At 39.9% G+C, this 15,740-nt stretch overlaps 1 protein-coding gene across 4 annotated transcripts in view; it reads right to left on the bottom strand.

Annotated features, from left to right (window-relative positions):
- LOC105488233 (solute carrier family 39 member 12) overlaps positions 1 to 15,740 on the bottom strand; it is an 80,940-nt gene that overhangs the window by 43,034 nt on the left and 22,166 nt on the right. For 3 of the 4 annotated variants that reach the window (XM_011752106.2, XM_024794878.2, XM_011752105.2), the window contains exons 5-8: positions 13,542 to 13,714; positions 10,135 to 10,306; positions 3,866 to 4,038; positions 184 to 336 (exon numbers count right to left, since the gene is read on the bottom strand). In XM_011752106.2, coding sequence (XP_011750408.2) covers positions 184 to 336; positions 3,866 to 4,038; positions 10,135 to 10,306; positions 13,542 to 13,714 — 671 coding nt within the window. The remainder of the gene's footprint in view (positions 1 to 183; positions 337 to 3,865; positions 4,039 to 10,134; positions 10,307 to 13,541; positions 13,715 to 15,740) is intronic. The other variant, XM_011752107.2, reaches the window with a different exon arrangement.

Below are 15,740 nucleotides of genomic sequence, written 5' to 3' on the forward strand. Positions count from 1 at the left end.
ACTACTCAGGAATAGATGTTTTAAAAAATTAATATCTTATTAGAAGGAGCTGTGTATTCTTGAAATCAGCATTCCATTAGACATCCCTTACACAGGTAACTTCATTACTTTTGAACAAGTACTTCTGAAGTAACAGATGAATGTATTATAAGACTTTAAAGCACAAGACAAATAAAAATATACCTTGTCATTTGGTGATACAAGAAGAATAAAACATTTTTCTATCAAGAAAAATCCATGGATGCCTCCAATTAATCCCAACAGTTTCCAAATATGACCTTTGCTTTCATGGAAATGCCCAAATTCTGGGGCTTCCTGCTTATGTAAACCAAGAACCTTCAGGAAAAAAAAAAAGGCAGAAAGAAAGAAGGACATAACTTTTGATGACTTAACTATCAAATATCAGGCCCAGTGTTGAATATATTTAATTTTCACTCTGGGAAATGCCATGACAAGTATTAACACAATCACTAAAAGTCCAGTTTGCTTTTGGGTGTGTGAATACTTCCACTATACGCTTTAACCAGGGTCAAATAAAATGTGTACAACAGAAAACAAAAGAGAGTTTTGAATAGCCTGTGCTAATGAACAGAATGAAACCTAAGCTTTATTTCTGCAAGTACCCTAGATTTTTATACAAACTCAGTCCTTTGGCCAAATTGTTTTTCAGAAGTCCAATCTGCATCTGTTTGTACAACAATGCCTCATAAAATATTAATAAATTTTATATTTCATCTGGGGTTTATTCTCATGCCCCATTGTAATCAAAGTAAACTTTTATTAAATATCAGGTAAGTAAGAAATCCACCTTGAAGACTTGTTCCATTGGGAGCATACTGTATGACTGATAATATTTGTCAGGTGTCTGGGACACAAAAGAATACAAGAAATGTATTGGGAATTCTTCTGTAATTGACTCGTCCCATTGGTTGAGTCATTCCACTGGTCAACCTCATGAGTTCTTGTGAGCCAGTAGATCATTCTATACCATATCCCTTTTCTTAGATAAGGCAATTTATGAAGTAGCTCATAAATGGTTTCCTGATTTAGAATGTTACCATTAAATTTTAAAAAGGAACAAGAAATAATATGTGTAGAGATTGTATGTATATACATTCATACATATATGTATATAGGCATTTAGGTGTGCATACATATATGTACGTGTGTATATGTGAGTATACATATGTATCTACATAAATACATTGTGTATGTAAATATCACTAAAAAACAATACATGTTAGTCAACTTTTTCTCTTCCTAAGGACATTAAAGGATACCCATCTAATACTTCTAATGATTATTATTGCACAAAATAGAGAACATTTGTAATATCATTAAAAAAAACAGAAGAAAAACCCCAGATCTCAAAATAAAATGTAGATCTTTCAGTTGAACAAATTTAGCTGACTAAAAAAGGCAATCATATGAGTAGCGTTTTTCTCACTTCTGTGCAGACGTTTGAAAACTTGCCACAGATCACTGATTTTTCTAGCATGCCACCACACTTGTCCTGCATCTTTCCTTGTCTCTTTTGTGTTTTCTTTTTTTTCTCTCTCCCTTTTTTTTTTTCTCTTGAGACGGAGTCTCGCTCTGTTGCCCAGGGCAATGGCATGATCTCTTGGCTCACTGCAACCTCCACCTCCTGGGTTCAAGCGATTCTCCTTCCTCAGCCTCCTGAGTAGCTGGAATTACAGGCGCCCACCACCACACCCAGCTAATTTTTGTATTTTTAGTAGAGATGGGGTTTCGCCATGTTGGCCAGGCTGGTCTCGAACTCCTGACCTCAGGTGATATGAAGGACTGCCTTGGCCTCCCAAAGTGCTGGGATTACAGGTGTGAACCACTACGCCTGGACCTCGTCTCTTTTCTTAAGCAAAAAAAAACTGTCTACAAAATTTGGTGAAACCCAGCTAATCTCTTAAGTTCTCCTCTGTAACATGTTGTGGCCATCCTCAAGTCCACCTTTGCTGTGGGCTCCCTGTTTGGGGGAGACTCAGCCTGACCTGAGAGCCTTTTTCTGCTTCCCAGGCTCCTGGGCAGTAAATAATTCTGCTACCACTGCTGTGACCTAGAAAAAAGGCCTCGGCCACCGCCTCTAGTCAATCATAAGCCCTGAAATATTTCCAGGATATTAGATTATGAGGGCAATTAAAACTCATAATGGTTTTATTTTTCCAATGCTCCCTTTGCGATTTTCAGAACATTGAATAACAATTGAGCCTCTAAGCAACAAGAGTGACCCTGCAGGAAATTGCCAGAGGCTTGTGGAAAATTTTAACCAGCTCAGGCTTTGCTGGAGTGGGGATCATTGGTCCACTGTTATTATCCCCGGTAAGAGATTTCAGAGGGAAGAGAAAACCTCGTCTGTAGATGACCTCAACTCAGGTTTTACTCCTTTCTTTTCTGAAAAAGAGCCTCAGCACATGTTAACAGGAGGCAGCCTCCTGATGCTTACCTGTTCCATAAGAGAAATTTAGACACTGTTAGGCAAGAAGGAGAATTCCACTGTAGTGGCTCAAATAAAGAGACATGAAAGATAAGACTATTACAGAGGTGGGCAGGGTCAAGGGTATAAACAAGGGATAATGAGGCACCCAGAGGCATCCCAGGAAAGCATTGCCACCCTTAGGGGTGCAAGGGAAAAGGGAGGAAGGCCAATGAGCCGCAGAGCTGTGGGGACGCTGACCACTGGAGACGTAGCCCACGGCGAATCAGCCACTTCCAGAGCAGATGCCGGAGCCGGGAGGGAGCTGGGCACAAACACCTCTGCCCCTGTCTCCTCCTCCCCTGAGTTTTCCATTGCTTCCCTCATTGGCTGACCGCAAACAAAAATCCAACCTGCAAGGTAGCTGAGGAGCTGTAGCCTTCTGGGCAGAATAGAAAGAAGGACAAGTGAATTAGGCCATTTTTGTGTTGCTATAAAGAAATATCTGAGGCTGGGTAACCTACAAAGAAAAGAGGTTTAATGGGCTCCTGGTTCTGCAGGGTGTACAGGAAGCATGGTGTCGGCATCTGCTTCTGATGTGGGCCTCAGGAAGCTTCCAATCACAGCAGACAGTGAAGGGGAAGCAGGCACATCACATGATGAGAGAGAGAAAGCAAGAGAGAGGGAAACGGGGAGATTCTGGACTTTTAAACAACCAGGTCTTGGGTGAACAACCTGAATGACAACTTTTTTTGAGACAGAGTCTCGCTCTGTCACCCATGCTGGAGTGCAGTGGTATGATCTCTGCTCACTGCAACCTGTGGTATGATCTCTGCTCACTGCAACCTTCGCCTCTCGAGTTCAAGCTCCGAACTGTCTCAGCCTCCCGAGTGAGTGGCTGGAATTACAGGCGCATGGCACTACGCCCAGCTAATTTTTGTATTTTTAGTAGAGATGGGGTTTCACCACACTGTCCAGGCTGGTCTCGAACTCCTGATCTCAAGTAATCCGCCTGCCTTGGCCTCACAAAATGCTGGGAGTACAGGCTCATGCACCATGTGCAGCTAATTTTTGTATTTTTAGTAGAGATGGGGTTTCACCACGCCAGCCAGGCTGGTCTTGAACTCCTGGGCTCAAGCAATCTTTCTGCCTCAGCCTCCCATAGTACTGGGATTACAGGTGTGAGCCACCATGCCCTGCCACCTTTTCTTTTATTTCAAAAACACTACTACTATGTGGCAAGCCTAATGTTGGGGCATCTCTTCTCTTCTACAAGTGCAGAGAGGCTTTGGGGAAATAATATTTCTTTTTAAGGAAAACACCAGCCACCATATTCTCTCTTCAAAGTCTCAGTAAAATTTGGCGTAAATACCTCCAGAGGTTAAATGTGAAGAGAAATGAAGCGAACTTTATCTGAAATGGAAAAGAGCAGATTACCTGAGGGATAAGGTGGAGCAGAGCATCCCCAGACAGTGTCCCGACGGCCAAGCCCACAAACAGCTGTAAGATAAGTCTGTAGTTCTCCTCACAGCTGTGGAAAAGGACCAGCGCTGTCCCCAGCATGGAGCCCAGTGTGAGAAGGGTGACAGCCACCGTGCTGTAGCCATATTCTAAGTCAAAGGAGATCATAAACACAGTAAGTGCCCAGTGCCCTCCATTCTGGCCTCAGTTGGCGAAAATGCCAGAAGAATCAGTCTTACAGTAACAGCCAGTAGGGATATGGAATTTTTAAATAAGTGTTTTGTTTTCATTTTGAGACAGGATCTCTCTGTCACCCAGCCTGGAATGTAGTGGCGCTATCATAGCTCTCTGCAGCCTCCACCTCCTAGGCTCAAGTGATCCTCCTACCTCGGCCTCCCAAGTACCTGGGACTACAGGTATACACCGTCATGCCTGACTCATTTTCTGTTTTTTTTTTTTTTTTTTTTTTTTTTTGGAGAGATGGAGTTTCGTCATCTTCCCCAGGCTGGTCTTGAACTCCTGGATTCAAGTGACCCACTCCTCTCAGCCTCCCAAATTGCTAGGATTACAGTTGCGAGCCCACTGCTCCCAATTTGGAATTTTTAAATAAGCGTCTTGTTGTTTTTGTTCTTTTTGAGACAGGTTCTCACTCTGCTGGCTTGAGTTGGGCTGGCTTGAGTTGGGGTGCAGTGGTGTGATTATAGCTCACTATAACCCTGAACTCCCAGGCTCAAGTGATCTTCCCACATCAGTTCCCTGAACAGTTGGGATTACTGGCAGGTGCCATCACGCCCGGCTAAGCTTTTATTTTTAGTAGATATAGGATCTCACTGTGTTACCTGGGCTGGTCTCAAGCTCCTGGGCTCAAGCAATCCTCCTGCTTCACCTCCCAAAGTGATGGGATTACAGGCATGAGCCACAGCACCCAGTCTTATGAGTGTTATATGCAGTAAAAAGTTTTTAAATTTTTAACAAAAAGAATGAACAGATTTTCTATGGTCTAAATGTTTGCATCTCCCCAGAATTCACGTGTTGAAACCTAAGCACCAAGGCGGTAGGTTGTATTAGGAGGTAAGGCCTTTGGGGTGTGATTAGGTCATATACTCTTCACCCTGTTGAATGGGATTACGGCCTTTATAGGGGGCTGAAGGGACTGGAGTTCTTCCCTTCACCAGTCCATGAACCAGGAAGCCGACCTTCACCAGACACCGAATCTGCTAACGCCTTGATCTTGGACTTCCCAACCTCCAGAACTGTGAGAAATAAATGTCTGTTGTTTATGTAAGCCATCTGTTTGTGGTATTTTGTTACAGCATGGACTAAGACAAGACTTTCTTCAAATAATCCTGTTGTTTGGAAGTTACTCTGACTACCCCTTACTAAAAATTGTTGTGGCAAGCCAGGACTGAGCTCACCTCCAACCCTCAAAGAAATTAATTTCTCTCACTTGAAACTACAACATCCACTGACAGTCACTAGTAACAATTCTCACTTAATCATATCTTAAACTTCTCAAAGGCAAAAATGTAGCTCTTACATAGGAAGCGTAAGGTTTGGCCCTATTGTAGACCTATGTTTGTGTACAAAATGAGTACACGTTTTGGAAGAACTTCCTTCCAAAAGCTGTCTGAATTATTTGTAATGTCCAGAATGATATTATTTTCAGTGACTAAAATGAGTGATGTTATTGGTGATAACTGACCAATGAAAGTGTTACAGTTGATAATAAAAATCTGAATAATCTACATTTTGGATGATTGCAACGATTTTTATAATATTTAGAATTTCATGTTTCTAGGCTTCCTTTTTAAAAACATTTATAAAGTATAATTTGTAAGGTTATTCAAAAGAAAAACATATATATACACACATATGTACATATATATGTGTGTGTGTGTATACATATGCTGAGGTCATTCCACAGATATATATGTGGAATCATATATATGTATATGACGGGAGAAGAAATAAAGGAGAAAAGGGAAGAGATAAGATTAAAAGAGAAGGAGGAAATGGCTTTCAGAGTCAAGTACAGATAACATAGAGATTTTCATCGGCTTGTGGATATTCAAAGCAAATGCTTATTTCTCTACCTATTTAGAAATTACTAACAAGTCATGGCAAACTAGTTAGTAAACAATGAGGAAAGCTAATTACGAAATTAAACTGTCACTTTCTTCAGTGACTATAGATATATAATAAGTTAAATCAAACAATCCTGGTGTCAAAATACTTAAAATTCATTGCAATTAAAAAAAAAAAACAAAAAAAAAAAACTATCCTCTTAAAGTTTGTTAAAGTAGAAAATATTTCATTCTCATCATTCTTGCATTTTTCTAAAAGGTTCACTCTTTAAATTAGATCATTTTATTTTATTTTCATTTTTGAGACAGAGCCTCACTCTGTCACCCAGGCTGGAGTGCCGTGGCACAATCTCAGCTTGCTGCAACCTCTACCTCCCAGGCTCAAGCGATTCTTCTGCCTCAGCCTCCTGAGTAGCTGGGACTACAGGTACCCACCATCATGTCTGGCTAATTTTTGTATTTTTAGTAGAGACGGGGTTCCATCATGTTGGCCAGGCTGGTCTCGAACTCTTGACCTCAAATGATCCACCACCTTGGCCTCCCAAAGAGCTGGAATTGTGGGCATGAGCCACCAGGCCCAGCCTAGATCATTTTAATAATATAATTGGTAACAGAAAAATAGTCTTCTGAAATTAAGAGGACCTTTACTGAACTATAAGTTCTAAATTACCCAGGGATCTAATATTAAAATAGAGTTGGTAGTGTACTCAGAAGAGGTAAAAAACTTTTAAGCATCTATTCCCATACCCCCACTACCACATTTTCATTGCTATGGAATCTCTATGAAATGGTTTAGAAGCAAGGTGAAATGAAGAGTTGTTCTTCTATGGATATAGAATTTTAGTTTTGCAAGATGAAAAAGTTCTATTATCTATTGCACAACAATGTGAATATACTGAGTTGTGCAAATACAAATGGTTAAGATGGCAAACTGTACGTCATGTATTGACCAGACACCTACATCATCATTTCTTTCATCATTCTAATGTAATAAAAATACCCATGTTATAGAAACTTCCCTGAAAATCTTCAACCAAGTTTCATATCCCATTCTTCCCCAAATAGACTCTATGTGGAAATGCCATTCTTTTCTTTTATTACATAAATTAAAGATATTTGAATATTAACATGGGCACCTGGACATCTAATAAAATTTAAAGCCGTCCCATTTGAAAAGTGGTAACTGCAAAAGGCCACAAAATGCCCAGAAAGCACAATGACAAATCAGGGTATGACATTTCCCAGGCAAAAGGCAAAGTTGAAACTTCTTCAGTTATTTTGCTACCCCCCACCCCTGTGGGCTCCTACCCATGCAGGAAAATGAATTTTTCATAACTTCAGAGGTTAGCAAATCTTTTTAGATTCTCTATGGGTCGTATTTCACTGGATTTCATGTAGGAAGGACAGCCTCGAAACCATAAAGTATCTGACCTATGGTCACAGGACTCTGCTAATTTACCCCAGGTCCCTGCATAGGTGCCATGAAGTCTTGATTGGCGTGAGGCAACTTGCAGACAGGTTCTAAAGTTTCCCATGATTGCAATAGAGCTTGACCTGGCCACTAAATTCTTAGCCACTTCTGAGCAGCTACTCTGAATAGATCTGAAACTTAATTTGTACATGGCCATAAAACTCCTGGAAATTCAAAGGTGGTGCTTAGTGGTTGAGTTTCAGTATACGGACAGTATTTTCTTAATAATGTCTCCCCAAGTCCTCCTCTCTTCAGTATGATATCATACATTTTTATAATTTCAAAAGAACTTTTGAAATTAAAGCCTTTCCCTATTCACATAATGCAACATTTTCGATTGAGGACAGGGATGTTTTCCTAGGTTTTTTTTTTTTTTTTTTTTTTGAGATAGAATCTCACCCTGTCGCCCAGGCTGGAGTGCAATGGTGTGATCTTGGCTCACTGCAACCTTTACCTCCCGGGTTCAAACGATTCTCCTGCCTCAGTCTCCCGAGTAGCTGGGATTATAGGCGCCCACCACCATACTCAGCTAATTTTTGTATTTTCAGTAGAGACGGGGTTTCACCATGTTGGCCAGGCTGGTCTCGAACTCCTGACCTCGTGATCCGCCCACCTCGGCCTCCCAAAGTGCTGGGATTACAGGAGTGAGCTGCCGCGCCAGGCCTAGGTTCTTGTTTTTAAGACAGGGTCTCTCTATCACCCAACTGGAATGCAATGGCATTGTCATAGCTCACCACAGCCTCAAACTGCTGGGCTCTAATGATCCTCCCGCCTCAGCCTCCTGAGTATCTGAGACCACAGGTACGTGCCACCATGCCTGACTAATTTTTCTTTTTGTAGAGATGGGGTCTCTCTATGTTGCCCAGGCTAGTCTCAAACTCCTGGGCTCAGGCAATCCCTCTGCCTTGCCTCTCCCAAAGTACTAGGAGACACTGCACCTGGTCTTTCTAGATTCTTTTTTTTTTTTTTTTTTGAGACGGAGTCTTCCTCTGTCACTCAGGCTGGAGTGCAGTGGCACAATCTCAGCTCACTGCAAGCTCCGCCTCCCGGGTTCATGCCATTCTCCTGCCTCAGCCTCCCGAGTAGCTGGGATTACAGGCGCCCACCAGCATGCCCAGCTATTTTCTTTGCATTTTTAGTAGAGATGGGGTTTCACCGCATAAACCAGGATGGTCTCAATCTCCTGACCTCGTGATCCAACCGCGTCGGCCTCACGAAGTGCTGGGATTACAGGCGTGAGCCACCGCGCCTGGCCCCTTTCTGGATTATTTAGTGAGTGTGACATGTTGGGATGTTTCCCAGGAAGGCTATTCCCCAGAAGTGTCTAGAAGTTCATTCGAGAGGAGATACAACTTTTTTCATAGGTCTTAATTTCAAAACCCTTTTCCGAGCAGCCTATACATTCCAGCCCCAAGCCAGGTGGTAGGAATGTCAACATGCCCAGGGATGCTCCTAGGTGCCACCGTGCTGTCTTCATCCGTGTTCTGAGCCTCACTGAATGACCACCAAGTGCTGAGTTATTTAGCTGCTCACTATTAATGAAGCTCTTTTTCTCTTAGTGAATGTGGAATCTTAGATATTTAGGCCTGGCATGTTTTTGTTCACCTAACATTTTCAATTAAGCCTCTTGATGTTACAGAATCCACTGTGAGTTAGAGGTGGGTAGCTGAACAGCTCAGCTATGATTGGTATTGCAGGTTATCTCAAAGAGAAAGAAACACAGCTCTGAGAAAATAATGTATCTAAGGCCCTCATATCAATGGTAAGTTACTTGTCACATTTTTACTAGATAACATGGATTGTTCTCAGACAACCATTTTTTTTTTTTTTTTTTTTTGTCTTTTAAATATACAGAGCTTTAAATTTACTGAAGACATTTTTGTCCACGTTATCCCATTTGAACTTCACGGGTACCCAGTGAAGCCCTCAGAGAGATCTCATCTATTGCAATGACTCAGTGGGATACAGGTAACTGCACATAATGATCCCTTCCCTTCCTGGGACTGACAGCTACGTCTGGGAGGCTGGTATCTCCCTGGATGGGTCACCTTCATCCCACAGCAGCCCACTGAGCTTTGGTTTCTCATAATGTGTTTTCATTTTTTATACATGCCATGATGTGAGAAAGGCAGCCCTATAGGATATCACTGCTTTCTACTGGGCTGGAAAAGAAACCATCTTGGGGAGAAATTGCTTAAGATCACGAAGTATCTGAGGAAAGAAGGCGTGACTCAGTTCTGCGATCCAGATTCCAATGCTATTGCTTTCTCTTTTACCTTGCCACCTCTCAACTATGGCCTTTTATGTTGATCCACGATTGAGTCAACTATAGAAGGCATAATTAATTCATATAAACCATATACAAATATAAAATATTCATCGAAGAGTAGTATGTATTGTGGTTAGAAACAAGGACTCCAGGGCCAGCTTGCCTAGGTTTGAATGGCAGCTCCATCACCTCCCAGCTGTGTATCTTTGGGAAAGTCACTTAATCACTCTGTGCCTCAGTTTCCTCATCTGTAAAATGGGAATAATAATATCTACCTTGTAGCATTGTTAGGAGGATTAAATGAGTTGATAAATGTAAAATGTTTAGAACTGTGCCTGGTATATAATAAGTATCCTGTGTTTACTATTATTATTGCATACATTGTGCACATCAACTTTCTGAAGGAAGATCTAGAACTTACTCTCCAGAGTGGTGGGTGGCAGCTTTGCTTGTTGGTCCTTGGGCAAGTGGCAGGAGCAGCTGAGGAGTTGCTGGATGATCCCTGGACTCATTTGCTTAAAGTCCTCCTTAGAAATGGGTGAGAGGCTCTTCTGTAGAAATATCTCCACCAGCTGCCTAGCAGAGAAGCAAGTCTGTGTGAGGAAAACATATAACATTGTTACTAATCTCAGCATATTTAAACTAGATTCTCCACCAGTTGTCATTCTTGAGGAGTGAATTCTAGATGGAATGGCTAGAACACACACATGAAGCCAGTATGACACGTGTTTCCCTGCAAACTTTCAGCTACATGTGATTCCTAAGGATATTTTAAATCTCTGACCAAAGTCTGCAATATCTCATTTTCATTCTGAGCATTATTTCGTACGAGTTTTGCACACTTTTTCTTTCCTAGAAAGACACATTGTGTTTTACAATGTGTTGAGTGGTGTTCTAACCAGCAGCCTTAGGATACTTTGATGTTTTTGTTCTTTTTCAATGAGGATAGATTTGTGTTAACAAAGACTTCATACAATAAACAGAAGTCCTACGGTAATGAGGTCACTGTCTTTAATACTGTTTGATTTAGTCAGCCTGTGTAGGAAACGTGTACTTTCAGAAGTCCTAAAAGTAACGGTAAAATTTTTGAAAGTAAAGCTATGTCAACCAGCTGCTGTGTAAATACCAAATGATATAGCTACCTCTCTCAATTGGCATCCCTTCTTCACACACACACACACACACACACACACACACAGTTGAAAACATCATTATTTCTTACTGACTTTACTAATTTTTACCTAAATCTGTACAATTTGTTTTCATACTGTATAGGCATATTTATGAGAGAGAAGAATAAGTAAAGAACAAATGCCACAGTCTCTAAAAATGGCCACAAGACATTTGTCCATCTCAGAATAAAGGTTGACATTGTCAAAAATTACAATTTAGAAGTTTTAATAGGTGAATGAGAGTGGTATGTAGTTTCGCTCTCACAAATGGATGTTTTCTATTGAAATAAGACCCTGATGCAATGTCTTTGTGATCTTTAGTTGCGATCAGTAAGGTATTGTTTTAAAAATCAGTGGTTTGCAAAGCTGAGTTGGTGTGCCACGCTGTATAATTTAGAGATGTTTTAATAAAGGCACTTTGCTAATCTGTAAATAATGATGACACAGTTGCTGTTTGTCTTTTTCCCCCACATAAAAATCTTTAGAGATGATTTCATGGATAAAAAGTTTTATCTTGATCAGGAAATGTTTGGGTGCATGGAACAGAACCCACTGAAATCAGAAAATCAAGAGGGGATTGTATTAGAAAAGCACAGATGGTCTCAAAGAATCCAGGGACTGAAAGAATGCCCACACTTCATAAGGAATGACAACTTGAAGCTGGGAAACCAAAGATGCATGATCTCTGCCCACAACCTTCTTCCCACCCCCGCCCTCCACTCCCTCCCTGAGCCGAGTATTTTCTTGTTCCTGTTTCCCTCTCCATAGATCTATTTCCTTTCACAGTTTGGCCCTCTCTCGTAAACTCACAGCCATATAAGCCCCAACTCTAAAGTGACTTTTCACTCCAAGAGCCCAAGAATGCTGCATCTCTAAGTCCTGAGAGAGATCTGATGATTCAGCAAAGCCGCAGATGGTATCTCTTGGGGTCAGGAGTCCATTTAGTTCAATCGGTTTTGCCCAAGTAGTAGGAGATGGAATAAAGATGTTCAAACATGGGTGCCAACCTCACTCCTGTGGGTGAGGAAGGCATTTCTCAGTAAGGGATTGGGTAAGAACTCCAGAAAGTTTCTGCTACAAAAAGCATCCACAGAAAGCTAAACTTGTGGGTTTTTTCCCTTTATCAAAATAATGTACGCCAAAGACAAGATTCTCTTTTGCACCACTTGTTATTGACAGAATTTAATTATTTCATCATCAATAATATTGACAAAAATAAAAGGACACTGGCAACAAACTTTTGATGATAGTTTCATAATACAATTCCTATCAGAAAATGCCTGACTGGTGAATAAAGGAATGGAGAAAGAAACAAGAAGAGAATACTATGCACCTTCCTGCAGTTTGTTGTCAAGAAGTTGAATAGTTTCTAGTTTTAGAATACCTTCTCACAGAGTAAGTTTATTCTATCACAAACTTCTGTGCCCTTAATCTTCGCTTGCTGCTCTTGTGCCATTTAGGTCATTAAGTAAGTTTCTTCTGAAATCACTAACATAAATGTCCTTACCGGGGACTCATTATATTCTATAAAATTTTGAACATGACCTATTTTTTACAAAGAAAATGAATATTTAGATTATGTAGGCAATAATCTTTAAAATATCTTTATTCCTTCCTCTGTAACTTTGAAATATGTTTGTACTTGTGTTGATGTTATCAGATTTCTATGGAAGCTTTACAAACATATTCAAAAGCAGTGGTTTCTAATCTTTAGTTTTGAGAATTACTTGCAGGGCTTGTTAAAAGACAAGAGTTCTGGACACTACTCTTGGGGTTTATGATTCAGTAGATTCCGGGTTGGGGCCTGAGGATGTACATTTCCAACAAGTTCCCAGGTGATGCTGCTGCTGCTGGCCTAGGCACAACCCTTGGAAAACCATTGACCTAATAATATAGGCAGAGTCCTCAAATCTGGTGTCCCACTTTAGAACCCCATCAGGAATCACAGAGAAAGACATGTGTTGGAATAGAGAAGAATTATTGGAGAAGAGATTGTGTTTGTTTTGCGCAGAAAATGATTATCAGCATTCTTAGAAGATGCATGCCTTAAGTAACCCCAAAATTTTAAGAAATAACCTTTATTCTTTATTCAAATAAGATCTCCACGAAGAGACCCTATTTGCTCTCTTCCTGAGAGTTGGCCCTAATTAAGGAAACTTCAAAAACATGGATTAATAAGGAAATCAACTCTTGTCACCTGCAGTTGAATACAGTAAACATGAGTTTGAAAGAGTCGGCTTCAACAGATGCCTTTTATACATGGCAGAAGTAACAGAAATTAACTTTTAAGATACGTAATAGCAAAAATACGTGCCTATTTTTGTTCAACATTGTCTCTCTCGTGCCCAGGATGATTAGTGGTGTGCATAAAATGCTCAATATGTTTTCTGAATTAATTATTAATTCATTTGATCTGAACTCAAGGGAAGAAAAAGCAATATATTTCATTCCCCTATATACTTTCGCTTTGTTTTTATGTCTACAGAGATACACTTTTAGAGAAAGAAAACTGTAACTACGTGTGGAACTAGAATATTTTTACTTTTCATGATAATACACAATATTCTTTAAGTTTTCTACAACTCTAGTAAAACTTTCACAGCTGGGCTTCCTTTGACAGTAGCAAATACTTGCATAAGAGAAACAATGGCAATACCTGATCCCAGGAAATTGGGCCATCCTCAGACTCTTCGTCCATGGATGAAGAGAAATTAGAATAGTCCTGATCAGGGGTTATTATGCTGTTTTGTTTCCTTTGAAGTTGATGGATTTTATCCTTTTTGATACAAGTACTTCTGGTCCAGAGAGTGTTGAGGAGTTGGTCGAGTTCTAGAAATTTCATATAAAATCTGGTGTCACATAGAATAGATAAGTTCAGAATAGTCACAATGTCACATAGCTACAGCATAGATATTCCCTTACAAAGAATTCTTATCATTTTTAAGCCCTAGAGATGATGGAATGGACATTTCCACCAATGAAAATGCCTTCCATGGCAGAGCTTGCAGTGAGCTGAGATCCGGCCACTGCACTCCAGCCTGGGCGACAGAGCGAGACTCCGTCTCAAAAAAAAAAAAAAAAAAAAAAAAAAAAAGAAAATGCCTTCCATTGAGTCAAGTATTTTCTTTTTCTATAAAAATGTAAATTAAAGATGAAACTGGCCTTATCCTTAGGAAATTATTCCCTGGAGGCATTATACATCCATCGTAGATTAATTATTACTTTAGTCAAGTCAATCAAATTGTTTTCCTTTTAAGTGTATATGCAAAAGAGAGAAAAGTCGTGAAAGGGATAAAAGATTCTAGAAACAAACTAGATCTTGTTTTCTAATGCAACTATAGTATGGCAGTCAGTTTAAAGATCGCAGATTAGTTTCCCTCAGTATAGCTCTAGGCTTTTAAAAAATAATTTGTACAAAGAAGAAATAAATATAATAGTAAATTTATATGGATTTATACATCTTCTTACTTATGATTAAAATGGAATTTTCCTAAATGTTATCAACAGTGATAGGAATAAAAAGCAGTCAATAAATACATCTCAGTATTTCCAGATGTTGGAACTAGCAAATACAGACTTTGAAGGAGCTATTATGTTTAAGGAACTAAAGGAAATTATATTTAAAGAATTAAAGGAAAGTTTGACAATAATAAATCAATTAATAGCAATTTTTAATAAGGAAATCTAAATTATATAAACGTCCAAATGAAAATTCTGGAGTTGAAGAATATTGAGACAATAAGTGAAACAAAAAGTTTACTAGAGGAACTCAACAGCATATTTGAGAGGGCAGAAGAAACAAATCACTGAACATGAGTATAGATTAACAGAAATAATTCATTCTAAAGAACAGAAAGAAAAAGAACAAGTGTCAGATACCTGTAACAAGAGCAAGTGTACCAATGTATACATATTGACAGTCAGAGAAAGGAGAAAGAGAAAGGATTAGAAAAAATATTGGAGGAAATAATGGCCAAAACTTTCAAAATCTGATATAAAAGCCTGAACATACATGCTCAAGAAGCATATCAAACACCAAGTAAGATAAATACAAAAAGATTCACACCCAGATACATTACAGTCAAACTGCTGAAAGTCAAAGACAAAATCTTGAGTCCTGGCCTGGTGGCTCAGGCCTGTGATCCCAGCACTTTGGGAGGCTGAGGCGGGTGGATCACCTGAGATCAGGAGTTCAAGACCAGCCAGGCCAACATGGTGAAACCCCCTCTCTACTGAAAAAAAAAAAAATACAAAAATTAACCAAGCTTGGTGGCAGGCACCTGTAATCCAAGCTACTCAGGAAGCCGAGGCAAGAGAATCGCTTGAACCCAGTGGGTGGAGGTTGCAGTGAGCTGAAATGGCACCACTGCACTTCTAACCTCGGCAACAGAGTGAGAATCCATCTCAAAAAAAACAAAAACAAAAACAAAAATCAACAACTACAACAGAAGATAAAATCTTGAAAGCAGCAAAAGAAAATGACTCATCACCTACATGGGAACATGACTACAGTTAATGGCTGACTTCCCATCTAAATAATGGGGACCAGAAGGTAGTGAAATGATATCTTCAAAGAGCTAAAGAAAAAAACTGGAGGAGACAGAGCAAGATGGCAGAATAGAAGGCTCCACCAATCACCTCCCCACAAGGACACCAATTTAACAAACATTTACACAAGAAAAGCACCTTCATAAAAACTAAAATTCAGGTGAGCCCTCATAGTGTCTGGTTTTAACTTCATATTACTGAAACAGGCACTGAAGAGGTAGAAAAAACAGTCTTGCATCTCTGGCAGCAGCAGTGTGGTGCAGAGAGCATCTCTGGGCACTGACAGTGGGAGGGCACAGAAATTGTG

The sequence above is a fragment of the Macaca nemestrina genome, chromosome 9 (assembly GCF_043159975.1).
Source record: "Macaca nemestrina isolate mMacNem1 chromosome 9, mMacNem.hap1, whole genome shotgun sequence".
NCBI classification, from domain to species: Eukaryota; Metazoa; Chordata; class Mammalia; order Primates; family Cercopithecidae; genus Macaca; species Macaca nemestrina.